This window comes from Amyelois transitella, chromosome Z, assembly GCF_032362555.1.
Source record: "Amyelois transitella isolate CPQ chromosome Z, ilAmyTran1.1, whole genome shotgun sequence".
In the NCBI taxonomy this organism is placed as follows: Eukaryota; Metazoa; Arthropoda; class Insecta; order Lepidoptera; family Pyralidae; genus Amyelois; species Amyelois transitella.
In genome coordinates this window covers 11,624,953-11,639,023 of record NC_083535.1, presented here as the reverse complement: position 1 = coordinate 11,639,023, position 14,071 = coordinate 11,624,953, and the positions used below count along the sequence as shown (strand labels likewise).

The 14,071-nt window shown below is 35.0% G+C and overlaps 1 protein-coding gene across 1 annotated transcript in view; it reads right to left on the bottom strand.

The window, feature by feature from the left end:
- The window catches only part of LOC106133812 (dipeptidase 1), a 122,905-nt gene that overhangs the window by 71,144 nt on the left and 37,690 nt on the right, over positions 1-14,071 (bottom strand). The window contains exon 4 of the mRNA XM_060953775.1: positions 9,096-9,252. Within this exon, the coding sequence (XP_060809758.1) occupies positions 9,096-9,252 (157 nt within the window). The remainder of the gene's footprint in view (positions 1-9,095; positions 9,253-14,071) is intronic.

Below are 14,071 nucleotides of genomic sequence, written 5' to 3'. Positions count from 1 at the left end.
AGGTGATTATTTGAGATAGATTTTTATAATGCATGAATTTAATAAATTGGTTTTATATTATATGATGAGATTCATTCACTTGATTATGTACACGAATTCAATTCAAAAATACCATCTACTAATATTTACATACTTCAAGAATTTTACTAACTACAAACTACATATTACATACTTGATTACCATACTTAATTGGTTAAAATTGTGAGTTTGCTATAAGTACTTAATTATACTATCTTTGCTGCTAGAAATTGTTAACTTAAGTTAAATTTCTTTTCCACTGTTAGTTTGCTATACTTGATTATCATTATTGTTAGAAATTGTTAATTCAATTAAGATTTCTTTTCCACTTAATCAAAGTTAAGTAGAAATAATATTCTAGAAAATAATTTATCTATAATGAAATAAACAATATCCTATAATGTCTACTGAAGAGCCTGTCACCCACAACACAGGGAAACCTATCGTGGGTGCCAGCGCACAATATTGTATAACATTTATTTGCAAATAAAGATATTTTCATTTTCATTTTCAGTTACATGCAGTTTCGCATTAGTTTTGGTGGAATTTTGTCTAAGTAAAGAAATCATATACTTACATAGGTTTATAAACTTGGGATTCTTCTTTTAGGCGATGGGCTAGCAACCTGTCACTATTTGAATCTCAATTCTATCTTAAAGCTTAATAGCTGAACGTGGCCTATCAGTCTTTTCAAGACTGTTGGCTCTGCGTACCCCGCAAGGGATATAGACGTTATTTTACCTATGTATGTATGTACATAGGTTTATAATTGTTTTTTCAAAATGTATACTGAACCGTAGAGTTGTTACTCGTAATTTTTGATTAACTGATTTTAAACTTTCTATTTGATTTTTTCTTTCTTTTCTTATTTATAAATATTACAGGTATTAAACGCGCACGTAACGCACTAACAAACGTAAGGTATTTGGCTTAATGATAGAATTGAGATTCAAATAGTGACAGGTTGTAAGCCCATCATCTAAAAAAGAATTCCAAGTTTTAAGCCTATCCTTTAGTCGCCTTTTACGACATCCATGGGAAAGAGATGGAGTGGTATTCCTCCTATTATTTTTTGTATTGGTGCCGGGAACTACACGGCACTAAGATTTAAAGGTTTGATGCTGAGCTTTATATACTAAAAAAAAAATGCGTAAAATTAAAAAAAAAACAATTTTTTTGGCTGAGTATACAACAAGATAGCGGATGCGAACAAGACATTGCCAATCCGTAAATCATAAATTGCAAAAACATAACCCTTCCTTTGCAGTCGCGTAAAAAGCTTAACCCGTCGCATCTGTTCCGAACGGCCATTTTATTTACATTCCGAGCTTTTGGTGCTTTTCTCAGTATTGACGAACGGCTTTTGGTTAAATACAATACTTGTATTTATAACGTGTACCCCCGGGAATAGATTTCGCAAGGGCCCGAGTTCGTGTCGGGTTGAGATGGTGTGTGTTTTAAGAGTGATCTTTGTTGATGATTACTGATATTGGCGAGAGTATTACATATAGGTATATGTTTATTTTAAAGTTTAGTATAATTGAGTTTGTAGTAACACGGCTTGAACTTACTTAAGGGCTAGCTCAGACTGTGATTTGTATGGTATATATATTTTTTTGAACCAAATTATCAGAAGATAATGTAATCTTTAAGGTTTGTTTGTTTGTTTGTTTGAACGCACGCAATTGAAAAATTAATTTTGCTTTGAATAGACCATTTATTGAGGAAGGCTTTAGTCTATATAACATCACGCTGCAACTATAAGGAGCAAAGTAATTATGAAATGTGTGAGAAAAACGTAGAAAGTTATTCATCCTTGAGGGCTTCAATGATGCCCAAAATAACTATTCCACGCAGACGAAGTCGCGGGCACACCTAATTAAATATATACTCGCCGCATTTATGCGAGCCCTAATAAATTACAATAAACATTAAAATGTCTAATTAGAAACTCTTTCCATCGCACCCTTTAACAATTTGTTAATTTTTTATACTTGAGCAAAAATTAATTACTCTCTTTTCTATCAAACATCTTTTAATCTTCCTAATTGGTCTCGCATTTTCCTGGACCAATTAAAAATTCCTTTAATTTATGTTTTGTTCGTGTAAAGGACAGAACAATGGCCCGGGGTATGGCGTTTGTGAACCGGCTTCAAAAAAGGAGGAAGATTGTTTTAGTGCTTGCATGTTTTACTTCTTTTTATCATGTGTGTTCATGTTCGTCGGTATTTGAGTATGAACGGAATTTCAAATTTTATTTATATTTTTTTAAATAGAAAGGGTACAAAATTGGTATCTGGTAAAGGGTCAGGTCAAAAGTACCCGAAACCGCCGAGCTTGCATGAAGAGAGTTATGAATGTGGATGAAGTGAAGGAAATATGCAGAGATCGTGGCAAGTGGAAAGAGGTAGTCTCCGCCTACCCCTCCGGGAAAGAGGCGTGATTTTATTTATTTTATGTATGTAGAAAGGGTACAATGCTTTGTACGATTAAAATGAAGGTTTAGTTTTAGATCTATGTTTGTGTTTTGGTTCCCGGCAACATAAGAAAAGGACGAATCCATCTCTTTCCCATGGATGTCGTAAAGCAACTATGAGATAGGCTTTTGAACTAAGTATTCTTCATTCAGGCGACGGGCTAGCAACCTGTCACTATTTGAATCTCGAGCGAAACAGCTGAACGTGGCCTATCAGTCTCTTCAAGACTGTTGGCTCTTTATACCCCGCAAGGGATATAGTCATCATTATATGCCCAGGTTATACGAACAAATTATCAGTGGTCCTTCAGGTACTCCGTCTAAATCAGGTTGAAAGGTCAGGTCAAAATTACCGTAAACCGATGAGCTTGAAAGAAGTGTGCACTTGTGCAGGTACTGAAAGTGTGTAGCCTCTACGTTACCTTCCAGAGAAGGCACGATTATACGTATGTCCAACTAAAATATACAATGTATAAATACTACATACATACATATGGTCACGTCTATATCCCTTGCGGGGTAGACAGAGCCAACAGTCTTGAGAAGACTGAATGGCCACGTTCAGCTATTTAGCCTAATGATAGAATTGAGATTCAAATAGTGACAGGTTGCTAGCCCATCGCCTAAAAAAGAATCCCAAGTTGGTAAGCCTATCCCTTGGTCGCCTTTGACGACATCCATGTGAAAGAGATGGAGTGGTCCTATACTTTTTTGTATTGGTGCCGGGAACCACACGGCACTTTGCACGGTATAAATACTACAGGTACATTAAACGCGCATGTAACATTAGATTTAGACGGCCTCTGTGGCGCAGCGGTAGTGCGCTTGTCTGTGACACCGGAGGTCCCAGGTTCGAAACCCGGTCAGGGCGTGATGAGAAAAGAACTTTTTCCGATTGGCCTGGGTCTTGGATGTTTATCTATGTATATAGGTATTTATTATAAAATATAGTATCGTTGAGTTAGCATTTCGTAACACCAGTCTCGAACTTACTTCGAGTCTAACTCAATCTGTGAAATTTGTCCCGTATATATTTATATATTTGACATACTCACCGACCGACTCAGTGGCTAGATGACCACGGATCATTCATCATTATCATGATTCGAAACGTCCGATATAAATTACGTGCGCGTTTAACACTTAAGTATTTATAAATAACTAGCTGTCCCGGCAAACATTGCTTTGCCATATAAATATTTTTAAGGAATTTATAGTCAAAGAAAAATGTTAAGGGCGGACAACCCTTATCAGTATGAAAAATAGATGTTGGCCGATTCTGAGACCTTCACAATATGCTCACAAAATTTCATGAGAATCGGTCAAGCCGTTTCGGAGGAGTACGGAGACAAACATTGTGACACGAGAATTTTATATATAAGATATAATTAATTCAACGTTAAAGTTTAAAACCAGTATATACGAAATTATCCAAAAACAAAACCCAAACATTCTGTTAATTTTATTGTAAAATAGTAGGGTTTTGTAACAGGCGTCGGCGATAGGGATTAAAAACAAAAGCCGATTCGGCCCGCCCCCATTAAAACGATTCGCCGCAAAGCCTCACGCCACGTGCGTAGTATCAAACAATGTAGTCGGAGAGCCTATAGTCATAATACTAGTATGAAAATTAACAATAGCCTTTTTTTTTTTGGAATATATTTAATAGATGCCGTGTGGGTGCCGGCACCAATAGAAAAAATAATAGGACCACGCTATATCTTTACCATGGATGTCGTAAAAGGCGACTAAGGGATATTGTTATATACTTGAGATTCCTCTTTTAAGCGATGGGTTACCCTGTCACTATTTGAATCTCAATCTATCATAAAGTCAAGCGGCTGAACGTGGCCTTTCAGTCTTTTGATGTCTGTTGGCTCTGTCTACCCTTGCAGGAATAAAGACGTGATTACATGTATGTATCTATGTATGACTATACATATATGACTGAATTAATTTTTTTCAGTAAGTAATTAATATTCTGATGTATAGGCTACAAAATTATATATATTTATGGACAAAAAAATTTAAAGTTACTAACACTAAAATAGATGAGATGAATAATGACCATGATCCCGATTTGAAGTCCCGATAGAGAATTTTTATTGGGAGCCTCCAGTGGTTGTGTGCTTAAAAGGCATCTGTTTTCAAGAATTCGAATCCTACTGTTGTTATGTATCAGTGACTCTAAGTATTATTGAAAACTGATGCTCTTACAGTGAGGAAAAAATTTGTATGAAAGCTTACCTATACCATTAACATTATATTAAGAAATTAACCCATAAGGGTTATGGTTGCACATTCGGTTATCAGAATATGCAGGTTTCCTCACAATGTTTTTACAGTTAGTCAGAACATCGGTTAGGATTTAGAAGTGTGAGTCAGAATGATATTATAATACTCGTTTTTTGAGTGTTTAACTAATACTAAGTGATTTAAATAAATAATAAAATAAATTATTAACATGGTCATGTGGAGAGGATGAATGAAAACAGGTTGACTAAGCAGATATACATGGAGGGTGTGGAGGGAAAGGTCGGAGTAGGAAGACCTAGACGAACGTATCATGATGAAATTAAGGACGTCCTGGTAAAGGGTCAGGTCAAAAGTACCCGAAACCGCCGAGCTTGCATGAAGAGAGTTATGAATGTGGATGAAGCGAAGGAAATATGCAGAGATCGTGGCAAGTGGAAAGAGGTAGTCTCTGCCTACCCCTCCGGGAAAGAGGCGTGATTTTATGTATGTATGTATGATTAACTAATACTTTTTTTGGTGACTACGAATGATTTATCAGCTGATTTCACAAAATCATAGACAAGTAGATTATTTTTTTTTTCTAGGTTTTGATAAATTTACAATAATAACGTGCACATTAGATAATCAAAACGATGTGTGTGTATACGAAACGATAAAACTTAAGTAGTTGTTTATGTAGTACTTAACTATTTAAGTACACAATAAGAAAAAGAATAGGACCATCCATCTCTTTCCCATGGATATTGTGAAAGGCGACTAAAGGATAGGCTTACAAACTTGGGATTCTTTTTTAGGCGATGGGGCATGCTTGCCTGTCTATCACTGTTTGAATCTCAATTCCATCATTAAGCCAATATGCTGAACGTTGCCTATCAGTATTTTTAATACGGTAGGCTCTATCTATCACGCATGGGATTTAGAGGTGATTATATGTTTATATGTTCTAAAGTACTTGCGAGCTAAATGTTGCAGAAATCTGGCTATAGATGCTGAACTGAAGTTACGAACAAACAAACTAATGTGAAGGTACCCGCAACTAAAACCTCACATCACGCGGCCAATAAAGTTTAAATACAAAAAGCCATAACTACGTATTTAGACTGGGAGCTAATAGCGAAATGAGAGAATTTTCACAAAAATATTTATACAAAACCTTAATCTTCTATCTCCTGGCTTTAGTCCCGGGTGCATCCTCGCCTCTCTGGAGAGAAGCCTGGAGTATGCCTTGCACCATGATCCTGGAGTGGGTGAGTCAAGTTGCTACTCGAAGAGACTCCTATCTGACCTCCGCAACCTATGCAGGTAAACCTGATACCTGGTTACACATCCAGTTGCCTGAATGTGCGGGTTTTCTCACGATGTTTTCTCTCACCGTAAGAGCATAGTTTATTATTGAAACTAATGTACCTACATAACTTTTGAATGTCATTGGTACTTGGCCGAAGTGGGATTCGAAGCTGTGCCTTTCTGCACATCAATCGGGCACTTTACCGATTAGATCACCAACGCTCTATTTAAAAAAAACTGAATCTACTGCAGTCAATTGGGTTGAAGTTACAAAAATACATTACGTCGTTCTATGAGGTCATTACCTTATACGGAGTAGTCAGAGCAAACAGTTTGGAACAGTTTTAAAAGGCTTATGAAAGTAATGGATTACACCACTTCTTTTTTTTTTTGAATTGTTTCATAACATTCCCATTTATGTGATTGCTAACAGATGCAAACATCCGAATGGCTTAAAAAAAATTAATCCCAATAATTGACTACATTTTTCTCAATTCGTTATATCAGAATTTGATGTGATGAATATGAAACCATTTCAAACAAAAAAGTATCTTCAATATCGGTTGTAACTGGTCGAAATTCGCGTTAAACCAAACATAAAAAAAACATGAATGTAGGCCAATCGAGAACCATACATACACATATAGTCATGTCTATATCCCTCGCTGGGGTTTTTGAATTCTGTTCAGAATAATTATAAGTTACAACCGCAACATAGGAGAATAACTATTTATTATATAAGCGTAAATAAAATAACGGCTTACGATGTATTTTTCAAAATAAGCCAAATTATAATATCATTCAGAACAGATCCCACGTAAAAACCGCCTTCTCTAAGTCTTTTGCAAAGGAAATTCAACCAATTTTCGAAGCGCCGTCTTAGGCAACTCAAACTTAATACGGTGCAAAAAAATCACCTTACCACTTTCTCAGTTAAGGAAAATGAGGCAATATTTTTTTAACTGTCATCTCTCGCATTCAAAGGTGGCTCCGCCGTCAATTTTGGTCACACTAGACAAGGATGGAAGGGTATTCCCCTCCGTGCCCCAGCTCCCCCTCTCCTGGATTAATGTGTGTAATAAATTTTCTGCTCTGCGTTAGAAATACTGACCACCGGAGGGCACGTTTGTACCTATTAACTGCCCTTAAAAGGTTGTTATGCGTGGCCCTCGATGTTGGAAAACACGGAGGTGAGATAAAAGATTGAATTGTTTTTTTTTTTAATAAAGAAAAATGGAATCCTCTGTTCCATTGTTTTAAATTAGGTACCTAAATCGTATGTTTTGTGTTTAAAAGAAATAATACAATATACTAGTAGTCCCGACAAACGTTGTTTTGGCATATCAATAATTTTTAAGTAATTTCTAGTTAAAAAAAATGGTGGACAAGACTTATCACTAAGGGTTATGAAAAATAGATGTTGGCTGATTCTCAGACCTACTCAATATACTCATAAAATTTCATGAGAATCTAATATATGTAAGATTATATTCATAGTTGTTTAATTTGTAATATGTTCCAAAAGTATAAAAGGATTACGTCCTTTTATATGTTAGGTCTTTTTCATCAGATTTTGACAAAGAGATCTCTTCAAATTCATTATTGTTAATAATATTTTTAAACAAAATTCTAAGGAGACATTTTCATCTCAATTCCGTGATATGAGTTGAGCAAAATTTATAAACTGAAAAAAAAAATACTGTAGAATTGATTGGCCCTGCCGCTGAAACTGTGATTTTCAAGGAGAAACGTCGGAAAATCTAAATATTATACTGTTTAAAATATGATTTATAAGTGTTTTCTCACTGTGTGTGACCCTCTAAATTCTTATACCCAGCATTTTCTCAGCTTTATCATGAAAAATCGAGGGTGACATGCGTAGGCGGATCTTTTGTCGTCGAAATAACATTTTCAGTCACTTTTACGATGTATTTTTTTCTTTATTATCATATGAAAAGAGAAGTTTTCATATAATCAAGCAGCAAAATATGTTAATTTATTTCAAAATCTGGTCAAGTACGAGTGGAGTTCCGTAGTATACTAAGGGTTCCGTGTTATGCCTATTTCATAAATCATTTGATAATTTACAGTTTTATTTACTAAAATGGGAACATTGGAAGCCACCAATATACCTTCTGGCACTTTCTAGTAAAAGAACATCAAGATCAAGTACAAGATCAAGAAATGTGAAAAATCATGTAAATTTTATTTTGTTGCAAATTTGGTTGCTATGAGATGAGGTCTAAGGTACACGTAAACTCAAATAATGTCTTTACAAAGATCCTAAGTTTTTTCTATCTGGGAACAGAGAAGACGAGAGAGAATTTTTAATTTTAGCAGTTCGCTTATCATAAGATAAGGCTAATCGAGAGGTGCTTTTATACAGATAATTATACAGGGTGTCTGGAAAAAGCCTAACAGATTAAAAAAAAAACACAGTAATTCATGAACACGCTCAACTTTATAAAATATAAAACCAAGGAAATAAGCACAAGCTTTAAAAATAATCAAAATGCATAATGCCCAATTGCTTGGACACTACGCTCGTTACGAGTATCCAGCGGTTTCAGCGAGACGGCTCACGGCCAGCACCGCCGCGCTGTCGACTTGTCGTTTTAATTCGCGCCACCCGTGTCTCGAATGCCACCGTATTTAATTTTGTCATAACGTAAAATTTAGGGGGGCTAAAACCCACTGTTTTTGAAACGAGAATCAGTTACTCATTGCCTCCTTACAATTATGAAAATAATCTATAGTATAGTTTATTAATACTTACCAATTTTTTCTACTATTGTTACTTGTGATGCATGTAAATTAATAATGTTTTGTTCTTGCGTTTGTGTTTAGTAAGTTAGCAGCGAGCGGCTATATACGCAACTACCTACTTATTTTTATTTTTATTAAAAATATGTATTTCAATGCTCACAGCAACACATGTACATATTTTTTTTAAATGTTTTCTCTGTAAGTGAAATGTATATTTCTTTGAGAAATAAAGTTCTTTTACCACATATATAACGCGATGTATCAGACACCCTGTATAAACTTTTTCACTCACCTGTGCCCCAACCATGCCTTCCCTCAGCCTTGGCAGATCAGTATGGGAGTACTTGGAAATGGACCATGGCTCGACTACAGTCAGGTCGGTGTCCAGTTCAAACTCGTTGATTTGGTTGCGAAGGAACTTCCTGATGTTCCACGGAAGGTCGTTGTGTCTGTAAAGGGAAACATACATTAGATTTTGCTTAAGAGGTCATAGAAATTGGAATGATATTGTCTTATATTATTAAAAACAGCAGGCTTAGCACGTATAATATACTAAACAATGTAAATTGGAATAATATATTTTACACAAAACAATGTTTTACCAAGAAATCTTTGTCGTATATTTTTCCGATTTCTGCGAATCAATTATATTGCCATACTATCTCTGTCTCTGATTGCGTCTCTTCCGACTACACGTTCACATAAAGTTAGTACGAGGAAATTTAAGTAAAACACAAAATAAATATTGGAAAAATCTTCCGCATATTACCATTCACATATCCATTCCATTCAAGAACGAGTTTTATTGCAATTAAATTGAATTCAAAATTTATTTACTTTCCTTACTTAATATTGATACGTAAAAGCTAGGGTTGCCACTTATATTAATTTACATTTCGTGTTTATCTTCAGGCTTTGCTGAGCGACAGAGTGGTTCTGGTATCCAAAATGTAAGCGAGAGCGTACTGGGTTCGATTCCGACTGCGGCCATGTACCAATGATTTATTACTTACATTCATAAGATTACCAATTTTCTTAATATTCGAGGAGAACATCGCGAACAAATTTGATCATAATCAGGTTTGTTTATAAACAAAGTCACTAGATGGTTGGACTTCCATCTAGTGACTTTGTTTATTCTTCATTATACTACCACTCTTGAAACTTGGTTGTAGTCAGACCATGGTTGCTACATCTTACTATAGCACGCAGAGAAAAGGAATTATTAATCATTTAATAGCACAGGCGGAAGACTGGTCTTTTATCGTTTCTAGATTCACAAACCTGATTATTTGTTTCCTTATTTTGTAACTTACATTGATTCTGGCGAGGTTTGCGTAACCCGTAAGAGAAAAAGACGTAACATATATGTGTTTCAATATGCTCGTTAAATACGCAAAGATTAAAAATATAAAGACTCAGTTACTTGGATAATAATTTAACTAACAGTATGCTCTGATGCGTATTACATAGGTGACTTAAAAATCATTGAAACCTCAGCTTTCAGCTACAGCCATGGCCCTCTGTCCGCAGTTAATTACCAATTCCCCTTTTTCTAATCCATGGGAATTATCAGAAAAAAAAAATTGCCAACGAGGCCACATGCCCGGATTTCAAATTTATTAATACAAAATTTAATCTTTGAAGGTTCGAAACATACATAATATTCATGTCTATATCCCTTGCGGCGTAGACAGAGCCTACAGTCTTGAAGGGATATAGTATTATAGTCTTGCTGTATTACAGGTTCGTAACAGACAAACAGATATAACCGGTCCAACAGCTTAGCTAAATTATAAATTTATTAATTATTCATTATTTAATTTAATCCGTGTAATCGATTACAATTTATAATTTATAAAGAATGAAATGAAAAAATAATCTCGTTATAGTTTACATTATTATAAAGTAATATAAAGTCCAAATAAGTTACATACATACATACATAAACTCACGCCTCTTTCCCGGAGGGGTAGGCAGAGACTACCTCTTTCCACTTGCCACGATCCCTGCATACTTCCTTTGCTTCATCCACATTCATAACTCTCTTCATGCAAGCTCGGCGGTTTCGGGCACTTTTGACCTGACCCTTCACCAGGACGTCCTTAATTTGATCAAGATGTTCGTCTAGGTCTTCCCACCCCGACCTTTCCCTCCACACTCTCCTTGTATATCTGCTTAGTCAACCTGTTTTCATTCATCCTCTCCACATGACCGAACCATCTCAACATACCCTTTTCTATTCCTGTAACTACATCTTCTTTCACATCACAACATTCCCTTATCACGCTGTTCCTTATCCGGTCACTCAATTTCACACCCAACATACTCCTTAACGCTCTCATTTCCACTGCATTTATTCTGCTTTCGTGCTTCTTTTGCCATACCCAACTTTCACTCCCATACATTAATGTCGGGACCAACACGCCCCTGTGTACAGCCAGTTTCTAAATAAGTTTCTAAATAAGTTCTCTAATATAAATTAATTGTAATTATTATACCATACGGCGTGACCCCGACACATACATGTCAAGCGTAGCCCGGATATACAGCACGCAAACTCGCATATTCTGGGTCAAATCCGGAGGGTGCCAGCCCTGAACGGCTCGAGTGTTATTAAAATTGATTGGAATGGAACCCATGTTTACAGTCCGTAATGAGATAGTGAATTAAATTATTGAATTATGAACGGCCCTCATCTATTAATTCGTTTGAGTTACATTAATAATTTATGTTGTTAATTTACACGTCGCAGGTTGAAACATATTATTAAACACGCTGGAATATCACAATGGCCACAAAATGTAAATTTGTTTTCTGTATTTTGGAAAGAATTTGGAAACTTGCCTTCTATTGTATTCATATGTGATTATTCTATTGGTTATCAGAGTTGCGTACGTTAGTTTCAATGCTAACTAATTTTGCTGAATTATTAATATGCTTTCTTAAAAACAAGTGATTATTTTTTATTCTCTAATATGTTATCAATGAAACTGTATGTATGTTATCTTATCAATCAATGCTTTGTGTTCTTTTTTTTTTTAATCTTTACCAGTTTTTGTTTCTGTATAGACACTTATATCGCATTTTAAACCTTAGGTGTGAGATTCTTTGTTCAGGCGATGGGCTAGCAACCTGTCACCATTTATATCTCAATTCTATCATTAAGCCAAACAGCTGAACGTGGCTTATTAAGACTGTTGGCTCTGTCTATCCCGCAAAGGTTAAAGACGTGATTATATGTATGTATGAATGTAATAATAAATATACTAAAATATTAATATGGCTTAGCTCCTCCTGTTAACAAGTAGTTAAAATACTTTTTAAAAATCATCTTTGATTTCCGATTTTTATATATCTGTGAACTGGATCCTACGGACTTGCAAACGTCCTTACTTTCCGCTGTTACTTCAAGTTACAAAATAAAAATTTTTAGCCTCATAAATCTTTTTCTACGCAGCCAAAGAGACAATGAAAATACCAATTTCAATAAACAAGTTGTTCTTACTTCTACTTGTACATCGGTATATTTTCCAGCTCCAATTCGCGAAAGTTACAGGAATTGTTTATTCTCAAGTTATGAAATGTAACACAAACAATGTGTGTTCGCTTCGGAAATACCACAGACAAGTTACATAGTAGATGATGAATTGGCTAAGTAAAGAAATATACGAGTAGAATAGAATATAATGGAATATATTGGAATAGAACGTAATAGAACGGAATACAATGGTATGGTAGGCTTACAAACTTAGTCTCTAGTTGAATCTCAATTCTATACTTAAGCCAAAAAGCTGAACGTGGCCATTCAGCCTTTTCAAGACTGTTGGCTCTGTCTACCCCGCAAGGGATATAAACGTGACCATATGTATGTATGTATATATGTACAATGGTATAGAATAAAAAGAGAATTAATCGGAATGCAATATTCTACATAACTAAAAATCTTTATGAGATGTCTAAATTTAATTACTTATTTATTTAAATCTTTATGCGATTTTAAAATTATTTTTTTAATATTAATTAATATAAAAAACATATTATTCTCTGCCAATCGAATCTGAAAAAAATACTGGCTATCAAGAAATTGCATCCGAATAAAAAATGATTATTTTGGGTATCTAACTATATATATTATCCGCAGTTAACACAACATAACTGTATTGTGGTTCGCTGGTTTCGGGTAACGATAAATAACTGATCAAGCGGAAACAATGTTTTAGTTTTATTATTGTTTTTAGAGTTTGAATCACGTCGTTAACGTGTAGAACCAAGACAGTAGGTACATAAAATTGTATCTATGTCTTCATTTAACATATTTTGAAATAGCCTATACAACTTTTAGAATAAGATAATTCGATAATTAAGCCTCAAAATTTTCTCAAAATCTATGACAAAAGCTCTTTTCACAAGTTATCTTAAATTCAAAGATGCTAGTAATTTTGACTTGACTAAATGATGCCTTCCTCAGTTCGTTGTACCCAAAGTCAATTCAAAATTGCAATATCTGTTTTACCTAGATCAAATCCTTTTTTTTAATGTTTTTCGGTTAAAATAAAAGGTCAACGATACAATAGGAATTCCTTGGTCTCACAGTAAAAGTACAATTATTTCTGAGCAAGTAACAACTATTCAGTATAACAAGGAAAATAAAATATGGTCTGAAAAAATCGTCGAATGCTGACTGAGTTTACTATACCATAGAGTTCGCCCGTGATTATTTTTTTTGCACGTACTCGTAAAACTCCCGCTAATTCCTGTTCACGTGAAAATTTCGGGTTGTAGATAATCATAGTGCCTGAATGGGCAGGTTCCCCACCATTTTTTCGGGCATCAGTTAGCAATCATATGTACGGTTGGATGCAGATAAATATGTATATAGGGAGAGAGAGAGAGAGACAGAAAGAGAGAGAGGTGTTTTATCTGCATCCAACCGTATATACGTATATATATATATATATACAGAGAGATATAACTAGCGACCCGCCCCGGCTTCGCACGGGTACCATTTGTAATATGTCGTTGGTAGGATTTGAACCTCCCAATGCATCTTTCGTTCAACCACCGACGCTCTATACAACTCGTCTGTATAACAAAGAAAATTAAAAAAAAAATGGACGGAAACCTCGCCGATCGCGTAAAGCAAAACATTTATACCACTATAACAAAGCTGACTTTGTTTGTACAACGAGTTCAAACAACTCCTCTGTCTGCTAGTTGAATTTCTAATATTCTCTTTTCGCGTTTCATAACGATGGTCTTGAGAAT